The following is a 12,819-nucleotide window of genomic DNA, read 5'->3' as shown; positions in this document are numbered from 1 at the left end:
CTAAAAAGCACCACGAAGAAGCACAAACTGAAAGATGGGATTCAAACCAATAAATTGATGTGGAACAACTCAATTTCTCTCCAAACCCCGAGCTCAAAAAGAGATGAACGACAAAATTAAACATCTAAGACATTTAATCAGTTAGTTAGTAAGTTAGTATTTACAAGTGTATTTTAAACAGGCAGTAATTAACGTTTTCTGTGTCTGTCGGATTTAGAATATTTATCGTGTTTCGCAGAGCGGTGACTCGTCGAATATTCCGGTGAATAATGACAACTGCGCGACCGATCTGTCCGGGAATCAGGTCGTCCCCGTGAATCACGCGTCGTCGTCGTCGATTGTCCGCTATTCAGATCGTATCCGCGATCTGTTTTTTCCGTTTTTATTCGAACTGGATCACCGCCACCAGGGGGCGATGGCGTGCCACGGCGCCGTTTGGCGTGTCGACTCTCGTCCGGCATGCTTTCAGATGAAGACAGCGACGACGAACGTTTCTTCTTTTTCTTCTTGGCTTTCTTTTCCTTTTTAATCTTTTCCTCTTTTTCGACTGAAAAATATTCCGTTTGAAAAAATTTAACTCAACCAACCACAGATACCCGTACAGTTCTCAGGGTTCCTCCTGAACCAACAATTTCAAAAATTCGAGGGGTTTTATTACAATTTCTACTACATCTTAAATCGAATTCGAGTCATATTTTCTGATTGGTAAATCAATTTTCATTGAAATCAATACACTGAGTGAGAAAGGAAATCTTATATCGATCCAATGATTCATTTGATAATTTTCAGATTCGGAAGCATAAAAAAATCAAGTTCAATTATCATTGAAAGCGAATTGATTTTTCGCTACGAATAACCCAGCGTTTCGTTGCGACATCTGGTGGTGCCGATACCCCATTCCCCGAAAAAATCGATCGGACCTACCTTTGATTTTAACGGGTTTTTTAATGACTGGTTCCTCCTCCTCGACGATCAGTTGAGGCGCGCAGCCGTCCTGACGCAGTTTCTTCAATTCTGTTGTGCTCGTTTCGTCCTCTTTCGGCGCTCGGTAATTCTCTACGTGGTCGACTCTGATCGTGCGATTCAACAACTAAACAGGGCGAGAAAAGAAAATGTACAACAAATTAAAAGCCATTATTGCCGGAGGATATCTTCTGGAACTTCAAATGCCCTTCAGAACTTTGCTAGACATATTTCTGATGGCGCGTTCTAAAGCTGAATGCCATATAATAGCGGTGCAGATCCATGGGGAGGGTGTAGTGCAGGGAGTATGCACCTCTAAAAATATCAACTTGTCATGAAAATAATAAATTGCTACCTAAAAAGTTTAAATTCATATGCTGGTTCTGTATTTCCAGGTTTTCCAATGAGATTTCTTTCGAGGTGTCCTTTTAATTAAATGCCCTTATTTTGAGTGTACACCCCACCCTGAATCAGATCCTAAGTCCGCTCAGGATTTAAGTCCTAGATCATTCAAACAATCTCAAATCGGTTCATATATGAAGAATCCTCATTTTAAGAAAGTGCCATAAAGTTTCTTCCAATTCTGTCTTTATAGTCTTAAGACTGAAAAACATTGATACCTTGTTTCTCATTTCTGCTGAGGCTAAAAGTTGACCCGGCCGGCCACCTATCTATCCTCTACATAAACTTTCTTAAAATGATGATCAGGTTAACCATAACAGATGTGGAAATGCATTTTATCATTTAACCATAACAGATCTAGAAATGAACTGATTACAAATCTTATCGTGGTTTACAAAATGACCCGGCCGATTATGAGAAACAAGGTATATCATTTTTTCACCAAACCATGGATCTGCACATTCTAAACTCTACATTCATACGGGCTTTACCTTTATTCCGTTAAAGTTATCGACAGCCAGTATTGGACTACGTGTGTCTTCATAACAAATAAAACCATATCCGAGACTTTTACCGGTTTTCTTATCGCGAACCAAGTTGATGTTCACAATTTCGCCGTACCTAGACAGATTTTAGATAAAAGGAAGAAGAGAAACAATCTTTAATCGCGGATGAACATTTAAAATGTGAGTGTCCTGTTTATTTCAGTAATCCCTACAGCACGGTTAACCAAGCTCAATTCGGGCAAACTAGGATTAACAAAATCTACTAAGTGAATCTAAGGAATTTCTAGGTTAAAATTTTACAATTCATTTATTTTACATTAAATCGCATATTTATCAAGAGACACACGCTTGATAGTATTATCCAAATTCGCAGAGATTTTCTAGGTTTTGGTAAAATTTGCCAAATCTCTAAGAATTCCCAGATTTTTCAAGATTCTCTGAGTTTCCCAGGGGGGGGGGGGGTCACCCTGAGTCCCAGTTTCAAAATTGGCTCAGATGCAGCACAGCACAGCATCCTCCCTTAGATGACTATTTACTTACTGGGAAAACACACAAATGACGTCGCCTTCTGTCAAATCATAAGGTAACCCGCCGATGAATATCCAAGCGCTGTCTTTATATTTAGCGTGCCACGACGTGCTCGTACCGGATAACCCTAAATCTAGTTCTCTCTTGTTCATCCGCTCGATACCTTTTACATTGCTAGAAAAAAAAAACAAACAATACATATAGACCCTATAGCCTACAAGAGCGGGCGGAATACAGCCTCCAGATCCAGCTTCACGTGATACCGGGTAGTGCTAGCCGTCGTTCCACAAACAAGGGTTGTAGGGAATCCGTAACAACGACTGGTATTCAGACTACCGGGTGTTGGTATACAGGGACACTTTTTTGTAATACCCTCAAGCCGCTAAGCGCCAGCCACGCAGGGCATTATTAACAGGTTCGATGTTTCTTTATCCCAATGGGGAATGAGACCTTCGACCAAAAACCTCTGTCGCCACCAGGGTTAGAACCCAGGACACTCATATCTGATATCATCCATCCATCTATTAACATATTGCGACAAGTCCGTGTCGTGTCGTGTGTACTGTGTGTGTTTGTTGGACATTTTCGTTCACTTAAATGTCATTTCATTTATACACAACACAGTCACATGGGCTCATATCTGAAGTTTGGAGTTTGAAGTTGAACTGTAGCTTAGATCATCAAGTATCCATAGTACCAGGGATAATCTAAGCTACAGTTCACCCCCTTCAGAAACGAGCCACTTTGATTTGTAATAAAGTTTCTTTTAAATTTGTCTTTTCTGCTCATTTTCGTCGACAACGCGAAATCGCAGTCGTTATCAATGGATTAGAAATTTGTAATTGATTAAAATTTCAATTTCTTACCTCATAGGATTCATTTTGCATCTATAATATTTGGGCTTTGTAATGAATTTTAATTATTGTGCACACCGGCGTCTTCTTTCCTTGAGCAATATATTCCTCATTGAATTAAATTGAAGCCGGTGTCGAGTAGGTTCGAATCCCACTTATTCAACTGGCTCAGCGGTAGACTGGTCGCCTGTACCACCTGCATTAGACTGGTCGCCTGTCCTGCGCCGCCTGCACAAAATTCGTTTGGGAAAAAAGCACTAGCGTGTGTCATTTCTTGTATCTTTTACAAACTCAAAAATTAAATGATAATAATTTTCCAAATTAGTAGTGATATTTTCTGTGAATCTGGTCGCTGAAAATCTAGATATCTTATTAGATTTTCGCTTCAGAAACCGACGGGGGCAGGACTAAAGTTCATTGTCTGGCCCAAGTTCAAAAATTATTCTCTTATCCTGCATTTCCGACACTTCGCTGTCCCGTAGATTGTTTGCGAGTATCTGAGTGTAAAAGAAAAAACCCGAAAATCAAACTGGTGAAAAATTAACTCGTTAGATAAACTTTTTTTATTGAACTCTGGCTAATTACACACCGATCAAAAGATGTTTATAACAAATTCTTTTCTTTCAGAAAATTTTAAATAATAACGGCAAAGAAAAAACATGAGATATTGTCCCCTTCGAGTCTGACATGTTTACTATCCGGCCCGTATAAGTTGCTTGTGAATTATATAATAGTGTTTCTAAGTATTAAAGGAAATCCCGGAAAAAAAATAAAATTTCATTATATTTCATTATATTTATATACATTAATTAATTACACGGTATATAATAACAAATATATATTTAATCTTTCACATGATATAGTTCCCCTTGGATCTGATCTGTTTACTTGAGAGCGGTGTGAACACGACGCGATCGGTTTCAACATGGTAGGAAATGTGCGCTGATTACCGTCGCTGGCGGGTTTCGGGAAACGGTGCTCAGCATCGCAAGACAAGCCGTCACAGTACAGCTGAATTCAAACCCGCATACGTTAGCCTTGAAATTGCCATAATCTCAAAAAGACAGGGATCCGTTCCACGCTCTCAAAATCATAAAACATAAACATAACTGTGATACTTACCCGATCCTTACTCTGTCCATATATATATATATATACATACATTAATACAAGACCTGCTAATACCACATCTAAAAGGAGCCCAGAGAACGATAAAAATATTCTAAGTAATAATTTGAATCACTTGGAACATGTCTGTTTTCCTAGTAACATGACCATGGGTCCATGGTGGACCAGTGTAGGAGAGAGACCAAATAGACCACTGGACTCTTGGTGACCATCTTCGGCTTTTTACAGCTGTCGCGGGAGACCAGCATGACCGTCGACACAGCTTCCTCGTAATCACCAAACGAGTTCTCGGCGACCCTTCCCTTCACAGCTGTGACGAGAAAGAGAGAGAGAGAGCAGCTGCGTTTTAAATTTTCATTTTAAGTCCTTTTTGTATCATGGCATTGAGCTAATTATATAGAAGCTACGTCTACACTAGCTCATTACACCAATTTTGCTCTTCGAACATGCTGCATTGAACACGGGTTTACCGTGTAAACTAGATGCATCCGATGCGAACGTGGGGTTTAATGCTGCGGGTTGTGGTCCTTCTTTTGACAAGAAGAGTTTCTACAATGCGGGTTTTACGGTTAACTATGCATTGAACCCATGTTTTTTGCGTATTGTAGATGCATAGCTCGGGTCTAAGAAGCAAGTGTAGACGAGGCTATATTCATATACATATTTAGTCATCGTCATCATCGCAAACCATCGAATCGTCCTGCGGAACTACGTTCGACTTTTTCAAATATTTCCACTTGTGCAAAACTACATCGCCGACCACGAGAGATTCGGTGACGGTGTCGTTTAGACAGGTGCGCATGACAAACGGGTGACGCGGTTTCACTTCGTGGCACAGTAACCTGATTTTATGTCGATTTTCGCCCGTTTTATGATTCTCGCCGCCTCGGGCGCAATAATCGTTATAGTTAGACATGGTAAACATAAGATCCAGTACTTTCGACATATATTTCGGCGCCGGTAACCACAGTTCTTCGAACGGCACTTCGACCAAGGGGAAAATCAATTTCTTATCCGCCCAGTAATGATTTTGTACTTTCGAGATGTCGTGGATGATATCCCCGAATTCTTCGTACATGAAAACATCGACGAAAGGCCACGAATAAGGCCGACGATTCACGACAGGCTCGTCGCGTATGTATACCCTGAAGAACTGTTCGTCCTGCATATAGTAGGCTCTCACCGTGGGCGCCCGCTTGAATATATCTACCAAACGAAGTTTTTCGGACTGTTTTACGAGCACGTCGAAATCGTCGTCCCACGGTACGAACCCGTGATGGCGATACGCGCCTAACAGAGTCCCGAAATGTATCATGTATTCGATACGGTTGTCGACCAGCAGACCGTGAATGGTTTTTATCAGAGAAATGTATTTCATTCTCTCGACTCTACTCAAACCCGGCTCGAACGTGTACGACACGTTTTGCGAGACGAATTTCATTTTATCGGTGACGTATTCCTTCAACAGTCCGCGGCCTGGTAGCGGCCTTTCGATGACGGCTTCTTTTTCGGAAACAATCGCCAGGGCATCGGCGTCTAAATAGCCTCGGCCGAACATCATTAAAACGATGATGAGTACTAGAACCAGCGCTGTAATCAACACACCCGGCAACCGCACTTTCCTCGTCATGCTAAACATGTTTTCAACAAATCCCTCTTTCGTCGTATTTTGCAAAGATACAGACCAGTTATACAATTCCTATTTCTTTCTTTGTTGTAGAGGTTTAAAGTAAAGTCCCGTTGTTTTGACGAGATATTTCCGTCTAGTTCCTAGTGCGTAGTTTGTGCACAAACATACACCGCACGGGCGTGATTGAAAACAGTTTTTGATTTGTGAGGAAATGGGAAACCAACGCGCGCGTATCGTCTGGCGGGCGACATATGGCGTTATGGTCGCAATGCAATATTCGAGCGCAGGCTGTGGCAAATATCGAAACAACAAAACCAAATGTTGAAATAACCTCAACGCTCAATAGTGTTGCGCGTTCAATAAGGAGGGAAAATGAATACACGTTAGTCGCTCTTTCAAAGAAAATCGCACGGGAATCTAGAAACCGCGTATCTGCGTATATACATGCCATATTTGCCATACTTTTACAGATTGTTTAAGTAATTAAAACTTGTCTAAAGCATTACCGGAACACTTCAGCCTCATTCGTATCAAAATACGTATTTTTGAATCATTTTCAAGCTTCTCGTTCAGATATTAAAGACAAAACGTGCGAGCTATTCATTCCGCCTTAGATATACGCTCAGTCGATCTACCAAGATAAAAAAATCTGTTCAATTTATGATACACAGATATATCGATTTGTGTTGACACGCGAATCTGATCGCAATCTGTCACCAGCAGGGACTAACAGAAACACGTAGCGATCTTAGGATTTATATTTTGACTTCCCCAATCTGTGACAGCGGGGATCAGGATTGGAACTAACACTTCGAGCTATCCGTGTCGGTCCTAGGAAGGATATCTCCATTTTTGGTTGGTTTGCCACGGTACAGGGGTCAACTGCTGGTTGGTCCTATGGTTTGAGATGATTATCGAGAATGGAACTCCAGAAAGTAGAACTTTGAATTTCGCTAGTGTTAAAAATCACTTAAACAACAGCGATATTGAAATTGTTCCTAACTATATGTTGATCTAATTAGATTTAAGCAAAACTTCTATTTGTTAGCGCCTCTCAGCGCCTCTCTCTTCAATTAGAACCAGGCTCATTAGAACACCAGTCTCATAATGCGGGTATAGATCCACGTGTTACTTCGCGACATAGACCTACAATACCAACCTGTTACCACGAGTAACAGTTCTCACGAGTAACTGTCCTATGTAGTCAAATGGCGCGAAAAATGACAAGTGTTCGTCAAATGGGGTCACATGTCATACGGCACTGATCAAACATATCTATCTAGCGTGTACTATCACCATATTCTCCTCATATCTATGCAAAAACGTCGCATACCAAACGATAGCATTACGGGACTTCGAATACATATAAACGGTACACATCTTTTAGAGGTATTCGCCAGGTACGTTACTTGAATATATACACGTATAACGTGAATATTAAATCTAGTTTTCTTTATGTCATCGATAGATAAATAGATTTGTAAATCTTCGAATTGATCGCAATTGGCTACAAATCTGGGTTTATTGTAGCGTTATTTGTATCGAACGCCTGTTGTTGTCATCACGTGCCGCTTGTGATCCCGTTTCGCACGATCTCTTGAAATACAAACCGAGATCGATCCAGCTCTGTTATTGATTCCCGATCCAATGTACGTGTATGATATATCGAATGTCACATTTCACAAGGGCGTTCGTACTTCTCCCGACATGCCAGGTTGCGTTTTTGGCTACAATTCTCCAAATATCATTATTAAGTTTCGGGGATTAGAACATTATTGTGAAACAACTCAAAACAGACGGCATTTCTCATTGACTCATTGGCGTTGTTCTGATTTTTATGACATTTGCGGTTTGTATGGATTACTAAAGATATCTGAGCCATAAAACGGGTTAACGGTTGTATCCATAGAAGTTTATTAACGCTTCGAAAGAATTTGAGCTTTGAAATGTATTTAGATTTCGTATTTCCTTTCGTTGACAGGAAAAAGTACGAATTTCGATCAATGGATCTCGGGCGAACGCGCAGGGTGTCTCGGGCACCGGCGTTTCTGGAAGTTCTCAGGGAAGCGGAAAAGAAGAAATACGTCAAACTCGACTATGCCGACCATTTTCAAAGACGTAGCGAAAAAATCGCTCGGTTTGTTTGGAAGAAATGCATTTTAGCCACTTATAAAGGTACGTAACATGTAATAGCGTGATCGGTCATTCGTTGTGGATGAAATCACTTTTGTTCAAAAATTTACATCTGACGAGGCGTTTCGTGGATAGGTTTAAGTTTCGCCATAATCAAGTTACTGTCAATGATATGAAAATAAAAAAGAGAAGGAATCAACGAAAAGCAATTAGAAAGAACATTTATATGAACGGCATAGTACTATATAGTGGATGATATAATGGATTTATGAGTCATGGGTCAACTGAAACCGACATAATGGACCTAGATCCAGAGTGTCACCGATTGTACAACTGTAAACAGATCACACAAAACTGGTGCACACTGATTCACACCGAATTAAATTCAAGGCCCTTGAACTACGTACGTTCTGATATATCGAAAGTCTAGCTCACTGAATCGAGCGAATAAGCCTTTTTACAGTTTCCAGGCGCCAATTTTTCGGGTACCCGCCGGGTCCGCATTGTTGAATTTTTTGTCCCTATTTTTCTCCTGTTTAATTTTTTTATTTCGTTCATATCTCTGGATTTGATTAAGATAGAAACAAAGTAAAAATATCGATGAACTCGGCTGATAATAAACTTTTTTACGATATCACTCATTTGTTAAGTTAATGCAACAATGCGCACTGGTGAAGTTATAAACATTGATATCGTCTTCCCGATAATTCAACTTGAATTATTGCTCATCTCATTCAAAAGTTCGTAATTCTTACAAATTTTAATCTACATTTTTGAAGTTTTCAGGATCAATAGCCATGTATATGTGGTCCTATATACCTTTTACCGTTTTAATACGCGGTGTAGTATACAATTTCATTTCAATTTCTGCTGCTGTAATTGCGTCTGATGGCGGCGCGGTTTACTTCACGGTGTTGTGCACTGAGATCCCCGTATATGCAGCCCTCCTCCGTTCCGTTCTGCAGCTTTCACGCGTCATATCCGCTATGGCCATCAATGCGTCGTGGATAATCTCGCAATCATCGTCAGCTGCGGAAATTTTGACCTCACCAATGAACTTTTCGGGTAATTAGCGTCTCTTGGTAGTTAACGTTTAATGGTCGTATAGTAATGATAAACACGCAGTCAACATCATCAACACTAATGGATTGGGAGACGTTTGCATTACAGGTTGCTATAACATACAGTGACTTAGAAATATGGCGCAGTCACGCGTTTTTCTTTGGAATACGAAAGGAATTCGCAAGCAGTCGACAGGTAAATACACCAGAAAACTACCACAGATAGCGGTTTGATTGAAAGCAATAGTTCATACTTCGATAGTTGCTTCTCATTTTTACGCAGTTTTAAAACCCATGAGCTCCGGGATGTTGTTCTTGTGTTGTTGCTGGTTGAAGATTCGACTTCATGTTATCAAATTCGGATTATTTTCAATAATTCGTAACATCGTTTCTCAATATCTTCGTTCGTTAATGCACTGTGGAACCTATTTGGAACCCGGTCGGGCTTGGGTTTGTCGATCGACGCTTGAATCTAGAAAAAGTACTGCGAAACTGCTGGATCCATTATAGCGGATGCATCGGTTCGAGAGAACCTGCAACAACACAGCAGGTTGAATCGGACAGTCGTTTCGTTTGAAACCAAGAACGACCAAAACTTGTGTGAACGCGTAGCGGCCGTGCGTTCGGGTACGTCTCAGGTACTGGCTAAGGTACCGGACTAACTAGCGAGTGCGCATGTGGCTTTAGTAACAGTTTCGTTAGGACATTTGCCTTTTTCACCGCGGTGTAGCGACACCAGTACTGCTTCAAAACAAGCCCTGGCGCGCGAGTAATAAACAAACGCTTCGACATTATCGACATTGAAATGAATTTCTATCGCCGTAATTTCAGAGAAATATTCATATCAAAACCGGTGCCCGGACTAGCACCTGCCGCTATAGGACTGATCTGTTATTTATCGCGTCGCGATACGAACAACGAAAACCGGATTGTATTTTTACTAGTATTTAAAGTCTGCGGTATTTATATTCGAGAATTCGACCTTAAATACTCATCGGCGTATCTGATTAAGGCATAATTGCTAATTGGTGGAACTTATGTGTAATTTACAGCCGTTCTCTCAATTCTTTCATCGACATATACTATGTAATTATGCGTAGATAATTTGACGAATATTTTCGCGTGTCAGTGTTTTTGTAGCTAGGCTCCGCGTAAGCATAGAATATGTATAAATAATATATGTACAGTCTAAATACGTATATATAAGCTAAACCAGTCAATGCTTAAAGGACTCCAGTATTAAAGTGCCAGGCTTTGGGGATATAATATGTAAATTGGAAATATCGTTAGTTCATACTTCCATGGAAATATATATCGTTTGAATTATTGCGTGGAAACTCTTCGGAAGGACCTGATTTTGCTGTATTGTGGATATTGATATTTGACAATTGAAAACTCGTTGCATTCAGTATCTGTTGGAAAAAGAACAGATGTTCAGATATAAAACTAGATATTTCTTTTGGTAATTGGAATTTAAATACATACTCAATCTCAATACGGATAAAATAATGGCGGCAAACCGTATCTATGATGATAACGAAGATGACGTATTCAAGTCAGTTGAGACGATAGCCGTGCTGAAACCGATCCGTTTGCGGAGAGTGCCGAGTCTTGCCGACATGGTTCCGTCGTATTCCCGAACTAGGACGAACGTAAAACGTCTCTCTCGAAAATTATCGCAGACGGTGATAACAGGTACAAATACCAATACGGAGACTACCGACAGTTTCCGGGGTGACAAGACTATATATCTGTAGTCGAGTATTTTTAAGTATATTGTCGTTTCATAAAGGGTCGGAACTATTTTCAAAGGCAATCGTACAAAGAATACGCTTAGGTTATGACCCTTTCAAAAAGTGCCCCCCCCCCCCGCTTTATGATGACCGTTTAAATACTATCCTGCAGGTTGTGTGGTGAAGTTTTAAAAATGGTTTTAGAGACTTAATTTTGGCATTGAAAAAAATATTTCCGGTGAAATTACAAGTTTGTCAGTGGTTTGTTTCTTTACAATTTGTTTTGAACGTTTGATTTTTGCGTTAACCCAATAAGAAGAAATGTGATAGCAAAAGGGGTTACGATTCATGATGTATGACCGAAAAGGCGATACCATATTTTCACGTACGGATGCTGATTTTTGTATTTTGCAGGTTTAAATCTGAGCAGTGTCGATACTCCCGATTTGGACCAGATAACCGAAGAATCGAAACAGCTAGTCCGGGATTACATCCTGAATCGGATTAAACGTTCCGGTTTATATTACAGCAGTAAACTGCCACCGGCGCCGGAAGTTCACGAATGTTCGGCCGTTTCGAATCAAGTGCAGCTGATCGGCTCCGAACTCGAGCGAATCTATCCCGAACTTTACCGAAGCATTTCGCGTCAAATCAACGTTACGATGAGCAACGAGGAGATAGTGAGAAAGACGTTCGTATCGATCGGCGAATACATGATGAAAGGCGAAATTCACTGGGGTAAAATCGTCGCTTTGTTCGCGCTAATAGGTGGCATAGCTGTCGACTGCGTGCAACAAGGTCACCCTGAATACGTTCACAAACTGATAGAACATTTCGGAGTATTCGTAAATAGAAATTTAGCCAATTGGATCTCCATTCAAGGCGGATGGGTAAGTTATTTCTGCTAGGATATATTGTTTGTCCTGTGCAGTATTCATGTATACTGAAATTATTGCAAAGTAACGTTGGATATAATGGGGACAATCTGGGAAGTTTTCCACGGATTGGGAGGAGGACTTGGCAGCTTGTCGACTTGTTGATCAAAGAAAGGAAGTCACTTTAATTGTCAAGAATCTATTGATATTTTCTTTTTTAACTTTGAACCATCATTCACCTGTTAGTGGAAGCAGAGTTTATTTAGAAAAATCAATTATCGACACTTTATTTTCGTTTGATAAATGGCTTATTTCTTTCTTCTACCCTCATTTCAGGAAGATATCGTGAACAGCTTTAAAAGTAATACGGATACGAGTATGTTATGGATTATCAGCGGAATCGGAGCCATGATCGGGTTCATAGCGACTTTACTAGCCACAGTTAAACTATGAAAACAAAGTCACAGAACTCCTTAACGAAGTCCACCAAGATCTGGTCACATAGTGTTCGATTCAAATTTGACTAAGAATCGGACATCAGAACTGTGGAAGTTTGGTTATGCCGCAATACACATCCTAGCCCTATATATATATATTGACTTGGCACTAAATCTAACTATATGGACCCTGAAAACGAATTTGTTTAAGAATCCATGGTGTAACCCTGGGGAAATTTGGAACCGTCCATGAGGCGTATTGTTTTCACAAAGGGACGTTAGTAAGGGAGCCTGTTAAGTTTTTTTTATCGCATTAATAACTGTCCACAACCTCGGTAAACAATCAACATAAGCTCTGTGATAAAAACCCTTCCCAAAATCAAGTATTTTTTCAGATATGTGAAATAAAATATGAATATGAAGTATATTCAATACATGTGATAAATGAATACATTCTTGATCTTGTTGTTTCCTGTGGTATTTTGTTGAGGACTGCCAAGAATTAATGAAGTTATAAAGAACGAGAAGGATGTCACTGGTAAACAAAGATTTGCTTCATTCGTATGATA

At 40.2% G+C, this 12,819-nt stretch overlaps 3 protein-coding genes across 9 annotated transcripts; 1 reads left to right on the top strand and 2 right to left on the bottom strand.

Moving 5' to 3' along the window:
• Nucleotides 1-42: 42 nt before the first annotated feature.
• Nucleotides 43-3,361, bottom strand: LOC141911318 (uncharacterized). Of its 3 annotated transcripts, none has more exons than XM_074802317.1 (5): nt 2,663-2,840; nt 2,412-2,573; nt 1,857-1,986; nt 925-1,090; nt 43-547 (listed from the first exon to the last, which is right to left on the bottom strand). In XM_074802317.1, exons 2-5 carry the CDS (start codon nt 2,549-2,551, stop codon nt 189-191), a joined length of 795 nt encoding a protein of 264 aa, XP_074658418.1. In that variant the 5' UTR covers nt 2,552-2,573; nt 2,663-2,840; the 3' UTR covers nt 43-188. The 3 variants fall into 3 exon arrangements, with proteins under 3 accessions (XP_074658418.1, XP_074658417.1, XP_074658416.1); XM_074802316.1 differs by lacking the exon at nt 2,663-2,840 and adding an exon at nt 2,850-3,118 and having other exon boundaries at nt 44-547; XM_074802315.1 differs by lacking the exon at nt 2,663-2,840 and adding an exon at nt 3,266-3,361 and having other exon boundaries at nt 123-547.
• Nucleotides 3,362-5,045: 1,684 nt separating this feature from the next.
• LOC141910560 (uncharacterized) lies at nt 5,046-6,011 on the bottom strand. Its single transcript, XM_074801252.1, has one exon. The coding sequence runs from the start codon at nt 6,009-6,011 to the stop codon at nt 5,046-5,048; it is 966 nt and encodes a 321-aa protein (XP_074657353.1).
• Nucleotides 6,012-6,742: 731 nt separating this feature from the next.
• LOC141911317 (bcl-2-related ovarian killer protein-like) lies at nt 6,743-12,684 on the top strand. 5 transcript variants are annotated; one of them, XM_074802313.1, is made up of 4 exons: nt 6,743-6,880; nt 7,993-8,186; nt 11,353-11,828; nt 12,150-12,684. In XM_074802313.1, exons 2-4 carry the CDS (start codon nt 8,015-8,017, stop codon nt 12,264-12,266), a joined length of 765 nt encoding a protein of 254 aa, XP_074658414.1. In that variant the 5' UTR covers nt 6,743-6,880; nt 7,993-8,014; the 3' UTR covers nt 12,267-12,684. The 5 variants fall into 5 exon arrangements, with proteins under 5 accessions (XP_074658414.1, XP_074658410.1, XP_074658413.1 ...); XM_074802309.1 differs by lacking the exon at nt 6,743-6,880 and adding an exon at nt 6,900-7,411; XM_074802312.1 differs by lacking the exon at nt 6,743-6,880 and adding an exon at nt 7,445-7,860.
• The last annotated feature ends 135 nt before the right edge of the window (nt 12,685-12,819 follow it).

The sequence above is a fragment of the Tubulanus polymorphus genome, chromosome 9, assembly GCF_964204645.1.
Source record: "Tubulanus polymorphus chromosome 9, tnTubPoly1.2, whole genome shotgun sequence".
Taxonomy (NCBI): domain Eukaryota; kingdom Metazoa; phylum Nemertea; class Palaeonemertea; order Tubulaniformes; family Tubulanidae; genus Tubulanus; species Tubulanus polymorphus.
The sequence above is the reverse complement of the archived record's forward strand: the minus strand, read 5'-3'. Positions and strand labels throughout refer to the sequence as shown.